The 18,337-nt window shown below is 43.0% G+C and overlaps 2 protein-coding genes across 7 annotated transcripts in view; one reads left to right on the top strand and one right to left on the bottom strand.

Annotated features, from left to right (window-relative positions):
• The window catches only part of EHD2 (EH domain containing 2), a 32,391-nt gene extending 14,098 nt beyond the window's left edge, over window positions 1-18,293 (top strand). The window contains exons 3-5 of the mRNA XM_075186888.1: window positions 245-657; window positions 14,600-14,764; window positions 16,752-18,293. Of these exons, the coding sequence (XP_075042989.1) occupies window positions 245-657; window positions 14,600-14,764; window positions 16,752-17,288 (1,115 nt within the window). The 3' untranslated portion in view covers window positions 17,289-18,293. The remainder of the gene's footprint in view (window positions 1-244; window positions 658-14,599; window positions 14,765-16,751) is intronic.
• LOC142102190 (calpain-2 catalytic subunit-like) overlaps window positions 1-18,337 on the bottom strand; it is a 113,728-nt gene that overhangs the window by 72,320 nt on the left and 23,071 nt on the right. The gene's annotated exons all lie outside the window — the stretch shown is intronic.

Below are 18,337 nucleotides of genomic sequence, written 5' to 3' on the forward strand. Positions count from 1 at the left end.
TTTCAAAAGACTATTAGACTTGACTTTCTTAGTCATAACAATAATGTAGAAACATGAGAAACAGGATACTTGGAATAAGGTAATAGAGAAATAAATAATAAAGTTTTGTCTAAGACGTTACAAACTATTATAAAACTGAGGCATCTTTTCCCTCCTAAGTTTCACCCTGTTCTGACTTTTCCACAGATTTTCCTATTCCCCCATGAGTTTGACGGACTAACTACATCCTTCTCCTCCTTTCCAGGTTATGACTTTCCATCAGTCCTACAATGGTTTGCTGAGCGAGTGGATCGTATCATTCTTCTTTTTGATGCCCACAAGCTGGAGATTTCAGATGAGTTCTCAGAGGCCATTCGAGCCCTTAAAGGCAACGAGGACAAGATACGAGTTGTCCTGAACAAGGCCGACATGGTGGAAACCCAGCAGCTGATGCGTGTGTACGGTGCCCTTATGTGGTCTCTGGGCAAAGTGTTCAATACGCCAGAAGTTCTACGGGTTTACATAGGCTCCTTCTGGTCTGAGCCTCTAATGATTTCCAACAACAGGCACTTGTTTGAGCTAGAAGAACAGGACTTGTTCCAAGACATCCAGAACCTGCCCAGAAACTCTGCCCTGCGCAAGCTCAATGACCTGGTGAAGAGGGCTCGGCTTGTTAGGGTAAGATTCTCTTCCACATCTCTCATGTACAGCAACAGCATAGACATGCTTACTGGATTGAGGTTTTTAACAGGTTATTTCTTCTAAATATTATTGATAGTGAGATGGTAAATAACTTAGTTCTTCTAAGGATTAGTGTGTTGTTTTCACCAGACTAATTAGCCCTGGCAGATACCGTATGACAGTGGTTCCCAAACTGTGCGCCTAGGCTCCCTGGGGTGCCTTGGAGAGCTCACAGGGGTGCCTCGGTCAGGGCCAGTGGTAAGCAAGGCAGGGGACTACTTGGTGATTATTTTGGCTTAGGGGTGCCTTGAAAAAATTTGGAGACCCTAAGGGTGCATTGAACTGAAAAAGTTTGGAATCCACTACCGTATGGAATCATAGGGACTTAAATGGAAGTAGCAGACGATAAGTAGTGAGGTTCGTGGAGGTATAGGTATGTAGGAGATTGGTATTCAGCAAGCAAGAGTACAAAAAAAATAGTATATATAGGTAAGCAATGAGAGAAGCCAGAGAGGAGGGTCTGATAAGCCTAGTTCAGAGAGCCAGGTGAGTAGTTAGATCACAGAAATGGTCACATTTGGTGCAGGTATTCAGTTGAAAGCCAAGTGCCTGACCGCAGAATCTGGAGTGAATGGAGTTATTGAGATTTCTGGTACTCGGTTGCTACCAAGTCTTAATATACAAAGTAATTGAAATTTCAAGTGGGGGTGTCAGTGATAGGAAGAATGATACAGAGAAACAAAGAGAAAATGATACTTAGTTAGACACAGTGATACACAACAGAACCAGATTTTCAATTATACAGCAATGCAAACATATTTGCAAGAGCCTTATATAGAACTTATATGGAGTTGAAGGCTATACCACAGCTCATTAACAGCCATGAGCTCATTACTGGACAGACATTTCTGAAAGGAAAGCCAACTAGAAGACTAGCTCAGAGGCTAAGTAAGACACAGGAGGCAAAGGTCTTGGGCTCACACACCAGCAGGTCCTGACATAATGATACCGAAATAGTTAATTGGTCAGTCTTTTTCTATGACTAATGATCATTTGCAGATGCATGAAGGTTGCCACTGCACAGTTAAGATGGCTTATTAGTTTGTGGGATGCTAATGAATCTGTTTTTCCTGGGACTAACTATAGAGGATTAATAAGTACATTTTTCATAGTAGTGACATGTTTAAAAGGTTACTCTATACCGGTAGCAAACGACAGTGACAATTTTTATCATTGACGTAATTTTTTTCCTATAATGAAAAATACACACTTTAAACACAGATGAGATTCTGAGAATAACAGGAGATGTCTACCTAGTTCTTAGAGGAGAAAGCAGAAAGATCCATGTGATGACATTATCAGTATGTGAGGAAGGAGAGCTGTTTATGGATTTAAAGTTCAGAGGTTACATCTATCATTTGTCGGTTTTGTAAAATTGCTGATTTTCTGCAATTTTGCCTGCAGGATTTAAAAACGCCAATTTTTTTAAAGGCAAAACTCCACAGTTTAACATACAACTGTATAATAAACTTAATTTCCATTTTGAATCCATATTTTCAAAGTCCTTGTGCAAATGCAGCAATGCAGGGTAGACTGGCATGGCAGCATAAACTCCACGATCACACACGTACGTACTTTGTTACAGAGATTGTGCTGTACAAAACTTGGAGAGTGCAAATAACTTGTCATCACATGTATGATACAGACAGTTGAAGAGCCTGGTGTTTGGAAAGGGAAGTGGATATGCATACCCCCCATTGTGAATACATTTATGTACATAAACACACAGCATGCCTGCAGTTATTGAGCTCACACAATCACTCAGCAGGGAACCATACCAAAGATGTAGGTCTCATAATACAGACGTCTTGGGGTCATTTACAAAGCAAAAAGAAAAACTGGTGCAGCAGAGACATCATGCAGCTGCTTATATGCTAATTACACCGGATTTTAGGTTGTACACGGTAAGGTGGCTTTTGCAAACGCCTACTAGTGTTTGCTAAAGATGATAGGTGGATTGGTCAGAGAAGTTCCTACAAATAGAGATCTAAGGGCTGATTTAGAGTTGAACATGAGTACATTTGCTTGTCGGAATTATGTACCTCATGCACAATTTGTCGCACTGTGCATTGTACAACTTGCGTCAGGATTTTCAACTGCACAGATATAACAATTTTGACACTGTGTGCTTCGAAAGGTAGATCAAAGACAGCACAATAAGGGCGTGGAGACATATTTTAGCTGCACCTTTTCAGATGCATTGGTATTTTTTTTTCATGTACCTTGGAAAGGGTAACTTAAGCAGCCTAAATTATGCACCGACGGGTCAAAGTAGTGGCAGCATGGTGGCTAAGTGGTTAGCACTTCTGCCTCACATGGGTCATGAGTTCAATTCCCAACCATGACCTTATCTGTGTGGAGTTGGTATGTTCTCCCCGTGTTTGCGTGGGTTTCCTCCGAGTGCTCCGGTTTCCTCCCACACTCCAAAAACATACTACTAGATTAATTGGCTGCTATCAAAATTGACCCTAGCCTCTCTCTCTGTCTGTCTGTCTGTATGTGTATGTTAGGGAATTTAGACTGTATGCTCCAATGGGGCAGGGACTGATGTGAATGAGTTCTCTGTACAGTGCTGCGGAATCAGTGGCACTATATAAATAAATGGTGATGATGATGATGAAAGTATGCACCTTGTAACTTTGATATTTAAGGTTGCATATAATAAAAAATGCGTGCTACTGAAAATACCGATGTGCAGATGTAAGTGTGCATGTGTTTGTTAAATGCTTTATTGTACAGTGTGGGTTCTGTGTTAATGGTATTGGATATTGTATTATACATACTGATGTGTGTGACAGGTGGTGTACAGAGATTGTATTCTTGTAATATATAGTGTGGGGTTGCTTTGGTCATTGGATTAAACATTGTATAGTTTGTAGTGCTCTACTCCTGATTGTGAGTACCTGCTCTAGAGGATGCTTTATAACATTTCTGAAAGCTCCAGTACATAAGCATTGTGGATCACCTATTAATCTGGTATCAGGGTGCAAGAGGGATGGGGCACAAAGTAAGGCCAGTGATCATGGGTGGAAATGCTGTTTTGACACTAGATTTCGTTTGCTTCTCAGTCTGGTCTCTGGCATCCAAGCTGGGAAAATGGTGTGTGACCCAAAGCCAACACATTCCAGGCAGTTTACTCACAGATAGAGAGAAAGTGGGAGTGAGGGAGAGAGGGGAAAACTGTGTGAGAGGAAAACTAAGAGATAGGAAAAGAAGAGTGAAGTGACAGAAATTGAGAGAGGGAAGGAAAGTTGTGGGATAGAGATACAAGGTTGTGGGGAGGGGGTGTAAGAATGGGATAGTGGAAATAAGTGAGACTGGGTAAATAATCACCATTGAATGTCAATCTGCTTGCAAACATCTTCATTTTCTGTGTCTCCCTCTTACTACCCACTTAATTTTATCTCTCTTCTGTTCTCTATTCATCAGTGTCCATCTGCTACTCTTTCCCTACAGTCTCCCTCTCCTGCTTTCTCCACCTGTCTCTTTCCTGCTCTCTCCCCACCAATCTCCCTCTTGTGTTCCTACCCCACCAGTCTCCCTCTCCTGCTCTCTCCCCACCAAGTCTCCCTCTTCTGCTCTCTCCCCACCAAGTCTCCATCTTCTGCTCTCGCACCAGTCTCCCTCTTCTGCTCTCTCCCACCAGTCTCCCTTTCCTGTTCTCTCCCCATCAGTCTCTGTCTCCTGCCGTCTCCTCTTCAGTCTCCCTCTCAGACTCTCTTCCCATCAGTCTCCCTCTCCCCATCAGCCTCCCTCTCCCACTCTCTCCCCACCAGTCTCCCACTAATGCTTTTTCCTCACCAGGCTCTCTCTCCTGTTCTCTCCCTCTCCTGCTCTCTCCCCACCAAGTCTCCCCTTCTGCTCTCTCCCCACCAAGTCTCCCTCTTCTGCTCTCCCAGCAGTCTTCCTCTTCTGCGCTCTCCCACCAGTCTCCCTTTCCTGTTCTCTCCCCATCAGTCTCTGTCTCCTGCCCTCTCCTCTTCAGTCTCCCTCTCACACTCTTTTGCCATCAGTCTCGCTTTCCCCATCAGCCTCCCTCTCCCACTCTCTCCTTACCAGTCTCCCACTAATGCTCTCTCCCCACCAGTCTCCCACTAATGCTCTCTCCCCACCAGTCTCCCACTAATGCTCTCTCCCCACCAGGCTCCCACTAATGCTCTCTCCCCACCAGGCTTTCTCTCCCCCCTGTCTCCCTCACCCACTCTCTTCCTATCCCATCCCACCAGTCTCCCTCTCCTAAAGTCTCCCTCCCCTGCTCTCTCCACACCAGTCTCCCATCCTCTCCGCCACCCACTGGTCTAATTACCACCACTCTTATCTCCACCTAGGCTTGTTGAATGAATCATCTATGGAACATTGTATGCAAACTGTGGCAGCAGCTCCTGTAGTGTTGGATCACTTAAAAGAATAATACTAATTTGGGGATTTGGTAGCTGCTGGAGGGGTGGGGGGCACACAGTAGATTTGTGTATGCGTGATTACATTGGGAAATTGAGCTATGGCTCTAGAGACAGCCTGGAAACATTAGGACCTCCTTATCTCTTCCTGTCACCTTCTCACCGTGTCCCCTGCTTTGTCCTGTTAATGAGAGGCGAGCATGGGATTTCCTTGCCGAGGGTGTATATAACGCTGGTGCATGGACATCTGTGAAACCACTTCATGGACATAATGCTGGGCTGGTGGGAGCGCGGCAGTGCCTTCCACATCTAGATGAAACAAAACAGCCCTAATAACTCATGCCTTAATATAAGCTGCAGAAATCTGGGAGAGGGCCGGATACTTTGTTCTGAAATGCAGAGCAGTTTCTAGACCTATCCAGGTGTCCAGAGCATGGAAGAAGCATGTCCTACAATGGACACTGTGCTACAGAAACCTTCACATATTTGATTACTAGATTGTGTGAGGAAATAAAAAAGCATTGTCGAGCCTGAGACAAGTGGTAAGCAGAAGAGGCAGCTGCTTTGGGTATAAGGTGACATTGGCTACAGACCAGACTGGGACATAATTTGCTGTGGTACAGAAAGTCTAAGTGCTTTTCCATGCACTGACTAATGTCTGTGAGTTAGAACACAGAGCCTGGTAAATTTTTGGTTATGGCATCAGACATTATATGATGGCAGCTTGGTATCCTTGCCATGGGTGCCCAAACATATGTGCATGGCACATTACATAACCAAAAGTATGTGGACACCCAAACCCGAACTTGGTAGATTGTGCTTCAAATGAGGACAGGGGATTTTTCCCTGCTGTGTGCTTCAGCACTCGGCTGTCCCATTGTGTGAGCTTGTGTGTCCTGCTAGTTCACCGCTGAGCTGTTCTTACTCGTAGACGTATACAATTCACAATAACAGCACTTACAGTTCCTCGGGACAGCTCTAGCAGGGCAGAAATTTGACAAACTGACTTGTTGGAAAGCTTGCATCTTATGACTGTGCCATGTTAAAAGTCACTGGGCTCATCAGTACGACCCATTTTACTGCTAATGTTTGACTATGGAGATTGCATGGTTGTATGCTTGATTTTATGCACCTGAAGCAATGGGTATCGCATAGGGGGAGCTATTTAGTGTCCCATCCCCTCTTTAACTCCTAACAGGGTCAGCCTGCCTGCAGCCGCACACTGTATACTTGTGCCTGACGGCTGAGAGGCAGGCAGAGGATGCTGCCCGATTACTCTGATTATGTTTAAAACCCAATCAGAGCCGCCAGGCAGGATTTTCTTTCTGCCTGTCAGCCAACAGGCACACGTCCGCCACTGCTAGCGACGAACTCCTCCTCTGGATCCGACACTGGGGTACGATGGAAATGACAATAATTAGAAAGTGGTTCACATAATTTTGGCCAAGTAGTGTATGCACTACATTTCTCATCATCTGCCTCAAAAACTACACCCATTTCTTTCATCAAGAAAAACTATTTTACCTACTTATTTCTTAATGTTTCCTTATCATATACACCCTTAATATTGGGAAAGTGATCAGGAACTCCCAAATGTTTGTAAAAGTTTACCAACTACATTCTAATGTCCACAGGCTGTTAATGTATGGTCACTCTGTTACTTTGTAAATCTTTTATTCTTTACTAATTTCCTACCCCTACCCCAGCAAACAGGTGTCCCTGCCCATCTAGGTTTGATAAAAGTGAAGTACATGTAGTGTGGATGCAGCAAGAGTAGTGTTATAAAGTTACTTGACACAAGAGCTTATATTCTCACATAATGGGAGTCACTCTCATGCTCACCATCAAAGTTGTGGTCATTCCAGCTTACTCACACACACTGGGCAAGGGTTCACTGCCTTCCATACACAGATATAGTTGCAAGTGTATCTGGGAATTGAAGGCTCTCACAGAACAAAGACATATACTTTCACTACTCGACTCACTTACAGGACAGGGTAAGAGCCTTCTGCTCTGGCGGTACTCTCACGCTCAAATCCCCAACTCTGTATCATCAGCGGCTCATCTCTCTCTCTGTGGTGTATAGTCTGCCTCTCAGAACTCAACCATACTTTAGCCTTGGCAGCATCTCGATAGCTGCCATAGAGGTCGGGTTCACTAGACTTCAGGTTAGGCTTGACGGGATACAAACTTAGAACATCACTTAAGCTCACCATTTGAAACAGGTATAACTGGGCTCAGTATTTTTTCCCAAGGCATTCATCATCATCATCATCATCATCTATTTATTTATATAGCGCCACTAATTCCGCAGCGCTGTACAGAGAACTCATTCACATCAGTCCCTGCCCCATTAGACCTTACCATCTAACTAACCCCCTAACATACACACACAGACCGAGAGAGACTAAGGGCAATTGAATAGCAGCCAATTAACCTACCAGTATGTTTTTGGAGTGTGGGAGGAAACCGGAGCACCCGGAGGAAACCCACGCAAACACGGGGAGAACATACAAACTCCACACAGATAAGACCAAGGTCAGGAATCAAACTCATGACCCCAGGGCTGTGAGGCAGAAGTGTTAACCACTGAGCCACCGTGCTGCCCCATTCAAGTCACACTTACAACACTCAGGTCCAGCAAATTTTGTAGGAATCTGTCTAAGGTGCTGCTGGATGTATGGGCAACAGATGCTGGGAAACCCTGGAGTAGAATACTAACAGTCAGACGGTGAAACTTTACTCAGTAAAATATACCATTTACCACTTTCATATGACTTAAGCATTGTCGGTAAAGGCTTGTTCAGATGAGTGTATGCCTTCCGTGTGTCATCCGTTGACTTCCCAATGAAGGGCACATGGATCAGGCAGAGCATACATGGAAATCTTTATATGCAATACGGTTTGGGAACCAGAAAACTGTTAAAATCGGTGAGTGCACCGCTCAGGCCCTGTGTTCTGTTTCCTAATACACTTGTCTATTCAGACAGAGCATATTACATAGGGATCTGCTTCCATGTTTGATCCGTGTGCAGTCTCTATGAAATGCAATGGGTCATGGATAGGGAAAACATGTTTGTCTGAACGAACAATTAAATAGTTTTACGGTAAGATTTTTAATTATGTTTTATTCCAATTTAAATTGGAAAAGCAGAACTTCAAGGATGTGATAAGAATGTGATTATCTGGATGTTACATTAGACATTTCAGGCTACAAATACCATTTATATCTAAATATTTCAAAATTGCCAGTAACCTAATGCACCAATTAGCCAATCAATTGACTAGTGTAATATAGCTGAATAAAGTTCACTATATTTTTGGTGCTGTTTTATCCCTCCACAGCTTCTGTAGCCTATAACTTCTAGGTTGGTTGTTCAGCCGCTGGTTTACCTTAGTTTAGTTTAGTATATATAGAGCAGACAATTTTGTTTGCCTGTGATTGCAGTATCATACCTCCCAAATTAAGTTTAGACGAAGGACAAGCTGTGCATGACGAGAAGAGAGCTTTTGTACTGAAAATATGAAGCTTTTTCTTTTACTAATCTCTACAGATATCTGCAGAACATTGATCCATTCCAGCTATCCTGCAGGACAGATATATAGATCTATATTTACAGGGTGTCTCACATGAAAACCAGCTACAGCTCCAAAAATGGAATTGTTTTAAACCTTAATTCTCCAACATCTGGGAGTAAATGTATCATTCTCCATATTCTGAAAATAGCCGGAAATCGGCAACCCAGAATACTGAGTTCTTTTGGGAACCTGCAAATATTGTCATAATGCAAAACTACTATATTCCCCAAACTTGCCTGTACTGTCAATATCATGCTTAAAGCATACTTGCCAACTCTCGAAAACAAGTTTCTGGGAGAGGGGGCGTGACTGGAGGGCGGGAGGGGGCGGGACGAGGCCAAACGTGTCATTTTGGTCCCGCCCCCCGCGAAAACGTAATTTACGTCGCGGGGGGCGGGGCCAAAATGACGCGATTGGCCTCGTCCCGCCCCCTCCCGCCCTCCAAAATGGCGTCAATCACCGAGAATCGCGTCATTTGACGCGATTCTCGTTGAAATCCAGGATGCGGGAGAAATGCCAACGAGCCCGGGAGACTGAACCGAATTTCGGGAGTCTCCTGGACATTCCGGGAGAGTTGGCAAGTATGGCTTAAAGAGGTTAGACATCTTGCCATCTGCTCCCATCTATGAAATCCCAAGAATGTAAGTTTTGTTTTTCAATTTACCTGTCCAGTGACTTCAGCGCAGTTATACTGCAACACTGATCAGCTACTTGCATGGAAACAATTTGATGGATCAATAAACCTTTGTTCCGAAACATCACTCGTACCTCTCTAACACGCTGTAATGTGCTATATGTCATATCCCATTATAGTAGCATGTGCTATGGAATTATACCGAGCGAGACAAGAGATTTGCTCTGAAATGTGGGTCTGCAGACCCGTCAAAAAATTTATCATCACAGAGTTAAAATAGATGGCCAGGTAAGTATAATTGTTAATAAATAAATAATGTTATGGGGGGGGTCATAGAAGAGTGTGGACGTATTTTTTTGGCTGGAGAGGGAACATCAGGACTGCCCTAATTACACATGGCACGTGCAATTGTGTGCAAGTTTTTATTACATTGCTCGGAGTGCACCTAAAATGTGCTTTGATGAAGAAAAATGGAAGTGCCAAATATGTGCTATTAGCAGCATAAGATTAGACCTGAAGACCCAGCTCTGACCTGGTATAAAGTTCTGTTGCTGGGTGGGAATGATCATACACCACCTTGCACAGCAGGATGTGCCCCTAAAAATGTGCCCTCTTCACTCCTTTATCCCATTTTCATAATCATCGTACAAGGAACTCTCAGTTCTGCACTACTCCACAAAACAAGGCACACTGGTGGATATGTCCCATTTCTGGCTATGCAGTCTTCTGGTTCTCCGCCTATGTCGCCATCTACATTACGCCATGGACCTATGTGCAAATCTTATTTTGCAGAGGACAATGTGTGTGACCATAGGAGGGATGGTACTGATTAGCTAGCTCACAGCTGAGTGTGACTACTCCTAGATTATGACACAGTGAGCACACATCGCAAGAAGAGGAAGGAAGCGGATGAGACGGAATCCAAACTAAACACATTCAATAAAAGCAGAGAGCACTGATATAAAATAATAACAAGTATCCAGTCATGAAGATAAGTGACTGCTAACTCAAACTGAATGTGAACAACAACAACAAAAAAAAAAAGATATTGATCAGATTTTGCTGGGGACCATTTGTGGCACCTTATAAGTAAAAATAAAAACAGAGATAAGCACTGCTGTAAAACATATGCACAATTATAAGGAATAATTGTCAAACACCTAAATCGGGGCAGGCTGGGCTGGTCCCATAGCGCACTACCTTGGGCTGGGCCACCTGCATTTTTTCCCATTAAAATAGGCTACCGAGTCAAGTCTTGCCCCCCCCTCCCCCAGTGGCGGATCCAGGGGGGGGGGGGGGGGGGGCGATCGGGGCAATTGCCCCCCCCCCCCCTAGCAGGGGCTTGCTGCCGACGGCTGCACACTATGTGCAGGACCGTTCGGCAGTGACAGGCAAAGACAGTGTGCTGCCCGGCTGCTCTGATTGTGTTTTAAACACAGAGCAGCCGGGAAGCACACTCTCCCTACCTGTCACTGCCGAACGGACCTGCACATAGTTTGCAGCCGCCGGCAGCCTCAGAAGTCAGAAAGAAACGGAATCCAAACTAAACACATTCAATAAATCTCCCCCCCCCCCCCCTAAATCGCCCCGGGTACAACAGTTTTCTAGATCCGCCCCTGCCCCCCCCCCCATGGCCAAACTTGAGTTATTCAATACTGGTAGCAATATTGCAGTGTGTCTGGTTGGCATTATCTATTAAATTAATGTTGTTCCCACTAATATTATTATTATTATTATCATTATTATTATTTATTTGTTAGGCGCCACAAGGTGTCCGCAGCGCCGTACATAGTACAAACAGTAAACCATACAGGGTTAAACAGTACAGAACAGTAAACACAAAGTACCAATGCTTCAGAAACTCCGGGACAGACAAATGGAGTAAGGACGGAGCAGAAGAACAGGTGTGGAGACACGAGGGAAGAAGTACCCTGCTCAAACGAGCTTACATCCTAACACTAATAGCAAAGGAACGATGAGGCAGAGGCTCGATCATGTATGGAATACATGGAGGCCTTGTACTGTCAATGGAAGATGACGCAGGTAGTGATCCGAATGATTATGATCGGATTATTATTGGGAATCATGATAGTTTTGGGACCACACATACCGAGTCAGTTATTCAATAATGGCAGCAATATTGCATTGTGTCTGGTTGTCATTATCTATTAAATTAATGTCGTTTTCACTATTAGCAAAGTAATGATCAACTATTCTTCGTCTGGTTTGTAAGTCGGAGTAACTTTCATGTTTTCTTTTTGGGGGGAGGGAAGTGCAGGGGCAAGCGCTGCTTCTGCACACAGGCTCACTGTATTATTTAAATGCCCCAGACATTTACAGTGGACCCTGGTACAGCCCTCCACTATGATTAAACTATTCTCTTGAAGCATCTTTGGTTATGGTCTTTTACCCACTCTAAATTTGCTAGTTGGGAAAAGCTGATCTAGAATGTCTACAAGTCTTTGCTCCTCTCTATGCGTGCATAACGTTTTTTAGTTGACTTGTGTATGTTTACGATGTTAGGATACGGATTCTATTTATGGTATAACACACATTTATCTTGTTGTTTACAGATCACAAAAGGTCTCTGAGGTTTGTGTTTAGGGTTTCATACAGGTCAAAGGATTGTAGTAGCTAAAGTATGTGACAAAAAACGCAGGAAAGAAATTTAGTGTTTTTGGACTGTTCTCCAGGACATAGTGTGACAGACCTGAACAAACCATAAATCAGGCGAGTGAGGGACTACGATCTCACGTAACAGTCACTGTATCTTCAAGATTCTCCTCGCTTGGTGAGGTGTATTCTGGGTAAATGAGACTTTTTACAGAATAAGCTCAAATAACCTATCATACAGAGGCTGATAATAACCCAGAATGTTAGGCAACTAACAAGTTTAAGAGCTGATCCTATTCTAACTCTGAGGACTTGTACACACTGAGTGAATACTGTAGTATTCAGCTTAAACTTAAGAAAATAGTGGATACATAAAATGCACACTGAGGGCTTGAGTCATTAACAAAAGTAAGGCAAAAAAAAGGAGTATATGTTCTCCAGGACAAACCATGTTACAATGCAAGGCGTGCAAATTAGTTTATTATTTTGCATGCAAAGAAAATACTGGCTGTATTTTTCATCTAGCATATAAATACTTGATAGCTTTATTTGTACACTGAAATTTTAAGTTGATCTAGGACATGCCCTAACTTAACTATAAATCTGTCCTCACATTATAAATTTACCTACCCCTCTAATGCAACATGGTTTTGCCCAGGTGCAAATTTACTCCTTAATGACTCAGGTCTTGAGAGAAAATGGCCTATTGATAAGTATAAAAGTAATATATTATTAATAGATTAGCATTGAGCTGAATATGAGCAGATAGAAACATGGTAGTGTCTGGGGAGTGTGGCACCTTATCTCACATCCAATGGTTCCTGACACATCTGAAAGAGATAAGCGGGTCAGTGTCATTAATGGTGTCAGTCCCAGAGGAAGCCGAGAGCCTTTCAGTCATCCTGTTCCCCCCTGAAGTGTTAGATGTCTCAAGCTCCCGCCCGCTCGGCCTTCCTACCATTCTCTCTATTGATGTCCCGGTTGTGTGGCTGCTATTTACTGCCAACTCTGGAGAATTCTCCTGGCTTCCTTAGCAGGAAGAGAGCAGGAAGCTGACGGACAGACAATGACGTGGAGAAAGCAGAGACTCTACAAGTGTCAGCCACACCATTCAGTCCTTGCTTTTCTGTGCCAACAGCAGGTCTTGCCATGGAAAATAGTGAGAAGAATAAACAAGGTCCATATGTTTGGGGGAGATGGGAGGCAGCCCTGCAACTGACACTATATGGAGTCTTACATGTTCTTTCCTAGGCTAATTAGATGGTAATATTCTCCAGGCAGCTGCCGCACTATTTTGTATTTGATATAGTCAAATGCTGCTCACAGTAGACATAGGTAGGAACATTCTACTTACTGCACAGATAGTACCTGAAAAGGAAAGGGAGCTTCAGTGGTACTTATAGTACCTAAGAAATTACTGTGTTAACATAAAGGGAAGGAGTTTCAGTGGTTGATGCAGTATTTGAGAAGATAGCGGACAGACACTGGGAGGTGGGTGCTTCACTTCTAGTTGTAGTTCTTGAGACGCTAAGATAATGCATGTTCTACGGAAACTCCTTCCCTAAGATGTTAGTAAGCACATAATAAGAAGTTAGCAGGTCAACAATGCGTAGATGGTTCTTCACTTGTAAGATGTAGTATTTGTTAGTGGGCAGATATTGGGAAGGAATTTCAGTGGAATATGCAGTATCTGAGCAGTTAGTTGGCAGACACTGTGAGATTAGCAATTCACTTGTAGTCGCAGCATCTGAGAGAGTGAGCAAATATTGAGAAGGTGGATCTTCACTTGTAGATGTAGTATCTGAAATGTTAGTAGGCCGACAGTAAAATGAGGGAATTTCAGTGGAATACGCAGTATCTGAGTTAGCTGGCAGACGTTAGTTGACAGATATTGTGAGGTACGTGCTTGCTTAGTGAATACTGCCATATTTCTGAGAATATCGATCCCACATCTCACTAAGTGAGTAAACTGCCTTGTTAGCTATAATATGTACTATGCTCATTTTTTTGTTGCTAATCTTGGTACTTGTTTATATCTCTGTGTTTTTACAGCAATCAGATCTTGTTGTAATCATTTCTCTAAGTATACAAGACAGTGTTGCTAAGCATGAGATAGATAATTGTGATAATTGTAAAACTAATATGTCATGTATGAATAGGTGCTTCTTACATGGAGTTGTAATATAATTGTTATTCATTGGGGCAGCACGGTGGCTCAGTGGTTAGCACTTCTGCCCCACAGCGCTGGGGTCATGGGTTCAATTCCCGACCATGGCCTTATCAGTGAGGAGTTTGTATGTTCTCCCCGTGTTTGCGTGGGTTTCCTCTGGGTGCTCCAGTTTCCTCCCACACTCCAAAAACATACTGGTAGGTTAATTGGCTACTAACTAATTGACCCCGCGTCTGTGTGTCTGTCTGTGTGTGTGTGTGTGTGTGTTAGGGAATTTAGACTGTAAGCCCCAATGGGGCAGGGACTGATGTGAGTGAGTTCTCTGTACAGCGCTGCGGAATTAGTGGCGCTATATAAATAAATGGTGATGATGACGATGAAGTTCCACATGAAGTATACATTTACAGGCTGGTGTAAATATGGGTGTTTTCTTTCTCATGCAGTTTATCCTTTCATTAATGCCTCTGATCTCTGTACCACTGACAGGTCCATGCCCACATCATAAGTTATTTGAAGAAGGAGATGCCTGCTGTCTTCCGCAAAGGAAACAAGAAGAAGCAGCTAATTAACGAATTACCCGTTATTTATGCCAAGATACAGTTAGAGCATCACATCTCGCCAGGAGATTTCCCTGACTGCGCCAAAATGCAGGTAACTGCCCCTCAGACACCTCTGATATCCTGTCTTATTTTGGACACACGCAGATCTGGTTGGTCAATACTGTGTCTTTCCATTAAATTGGCTGACGCTTGTACAGACAAATAATTCTGACCTCTATTGGAGCATGCCTAAGGTCATCGGCCATCCAGGAAAAGTTAGGGGGCAGCTCTACATTGTGATCCAGTCATTCAGAGAACACCGAAAATGCATCACATGTGTGGTCAAATTGACCACAGATATGGTCATTCAATAATAAGGCCAAATGAGTGGACTGCAATGTGTGTGAGCAGATTTGGGACTAGATTGAACTAGCACAGAAACTAGTCCTGTAGAACAACAATAAGATCAGTAAAGAGCTGCTTTTTGGAAATGGAGAATAAGAGAGTTAATACTTTTATCCCTTATCAAGAGGACTAAAAGTGTATTAGTAATTATTTTGATCAGACTATTATTATTATTATTAATTTTTATTTATAGGGCACCACTAGGTGTCCGTAGCGCCGTACAGGGACAAACAAAATTACAATACGAGGTGAGACAGCACAGTACAGTAAACAATAAGCACAGTAACTCAGTGAGCTCAAAGCACATCTAGAGGGGCGGGGGAGGGGAGAGGGGAAGGTCCGCAAATGAGCCCAAGAGGGAGGGCACGGATGACAGGGAGACCCCCAGGGGGGAGAGGAGGGAGTGAGAGGGGACGGGACGGACGGGGGGAAGAGGGTCCTCGAGGAGGGCTAGGTAGGTGGAGAGCAGAGTTAGAAGTGGTGAAGACAGGAGGAGAGATGACCCTGCTCAAAGGAGCGTACAATCTAAGGGGTGGGGTAGACAGACAGAGAGACACGGGGGAGAGAGGGAGAGATGGAGGAGCGGAGGATAAGGATAAGGGAAGGGGAATGAAAGGGAAGAGGCAGAAGAAAAGGTAGGAAGTTAAGTGGGAGACTGGAAGGCTTTAAGAAAAAGGTGGGTTTTTAAAGCCCATTTGAAACTGGACGATAAAACAACTGTTTATTTACAAGTACTGCAAATGCTTAATAATTCTGTCTCTACAAATAGATTTTTTTTAAATTAGGAAAACCCCTGAGCCATACCCAAGTTTGATGCATGCTGCACTAACCTTTCTAAAACAGTAGCTCCCTTTACAAATTATTCTCATTCTACACATCCATGAAGGTGACTAGACTGAACTAGCATCAGAATCTAATATGCACTTTTGACTACTATGTTATACTGGAACATAGAAAGTAATTAAACCAACTATTGCATATTAATATATATATTACGGAGTGAAACAATACATCCAAAATTAAGTCTGCGATTTCTTTAATCCTTTTGCAGACAATTGTGATTATTAAAGATCTGCTTAGGAGGGCATCAGATGCAAGATGGACAAGCTCTAAGGCCACTTATCCACACAGTAATTAAGAAAACACCAGTGGCACCCAATCACGTTTCATGTTTAACCAGCACTTACAACTGAGGGCAGAGGGGTTCTTGGGAGACGATCCACTGACCTCACTGCATTCACTTGCAGTAAATCCAAAAGTCACTGCCAGGTGCAAGCGGCTATGGGGTCACTGGAACCAATAAGTTCCATCTCCATACTCATTTACATGCTTTTACTGGTGTTAAAAAACATTAGTAAGCATGCGTTGTAACGCCAGTGGGTAACAATCTAACAGTCTACTTGGTACTATAATTTGTTTTGCAGAGCAACTGGTCCTTAGACACCAGGAATGGTCTCAAAACTAGAATTATTTATCTGCTAAATTATCACCTACAGCTCTTAAGGGGACTCCAGTGTGCTGGCCTATGAGGCAATACATCCACAGGAAATGGGATGCAAGTAAACATAGAGGCGCCAATTTGGTGTGAATCATAAGGCCATAAATGCCTTGTTAAACATTTATCTTTGTTGACGTGTTTGCCAATCACCTTTGTCAATCTTCTTTTATTCACACTTCTTCTTAACATCCAACAGGAACAGCTGATGATTCATGACTTCACAAAGTTTCATTCCTTGAAGCTAAATATGATAGGTGTCTTGGATGAGATGCTGACAGTTGACATCGCTAAACTGATGCCTCTGCTGCGGCAGGAAGACCTGGACACCATTGACAACCTGGTACAAGGAGGAGCCTTTGACGGAACCCACAATGGACCCTTTGTTGAAGGATCCATTGATGGAATCTATGATGGTCTTGATGATGACGACTGGGTGGTTACAAAAGACAAACCTAAATACGATGAGATCTTCTTCAACTTATCACCCACTGATGGCAAATTAACTGGCACTAAAGCAAAGAACTGGATGATAACTACTAAATTGCCAAACTCTGTATTGGGCAAGATATGGAAGCTTTCCGATGTTGACCGTGACGGTATGCTGGATGATGAAGAGTTTGCCTTGGCAAGTCATTTGATTGAGGTCAAACTGGACGGGCATGGGTTGCCTCCCGAGCTGCCTAGACAACTGGTCCCACCATCCAAGAGGCGACAGAAAGGATCTGCTGAATAAATCCACCATTTCACACTCCCATGCTCGATATTAGCCTTTCAACCTTTCCTTTATTGACAGTGTTATCCCCAACCACTTGCACATTCACAAACTTAATGTCCTCCAACAAGACAAGTTGACAGGAACATTGTTCGTCAAATGTTACTAACATAAGCAAATTGTTTCAAATACACGTGCCTGCTTGAATTGTTGAATATGCAAAGAATCTTGGCCATGTCCTATTTCAGTAGATCTGGGCACTACAAATGGGTGTCAGGAACTGAAAAGGGTTGAAGAAAGGTCATGTCAAGAAGAGTCCCATTCCACCAAAGTCCAACTAACCAGCACATATTTACAATGCACATGAAGTCTCTGAAGAACCTTGCATCATATATAAAGCCTTGTCCACCACTTGCCCTACAGTGACTGAAGTTAAATTCCTGGACTGTGCAATGTAACAGTACTTACAATCCACTACTTATATTCTGGTTCTGAGATATCTAAATTGTTACATACTTCACGCTAGAACATTATCAATGTTGTTTATATATTCTGCTTTTCTCACTGAATGAAAGTTGAGCACCTTTACGCCTTAATGCTTTAATATATATGTTTGTATACACGATCCCTTAAATAATTCCACAGGGAATAATGCAATTAATAAAGGAATGCCTTGCGTTATACAAAGGTAAGATCAAGCAGACCTGCCAATTGAATCCATACTATCCGCATGTATCCCATGATGTTGGGCTTCAGAACCTTTGAATCTCCCTAAGTGTAGCTGTGAAGCTTAGCTATAGCCTCTGTAAAAATGCTGATATGAATTTTGGAAGTGCTTACAGGTCTAATGACTTTCAAACCATGTCTGTCAATCAGAATAAAAAAAAAAACGCACCCTTGACTACTATGTAATACTGGTGCTTAGGAAGCAAATAAACCAACTATTGGATATTAATATATACAAATCCTATGTATTAATGAGCAAAACAATATACCTGAAATAAATGAAGTGTATATACTTAAATACATCTGTCTAGCATGCGATTTGTCCAATCATTTTACAGCTAATT

This window comes from Mixophyes fleayi, chromosome 9 (genome assembly GCF_038048845.1).
Source record: "Mixophyes fleayi isolate aMixFle1 chromosome 9, aMixFle1.hap1, whole genome shotgun sequence".
NCBI classification, from domain to species: Eukaryota; Metazoa; Chordata; class Amphibia; order Anura; family Limnodynastidae; genus Mixophyes; species Mixophyes fleayi.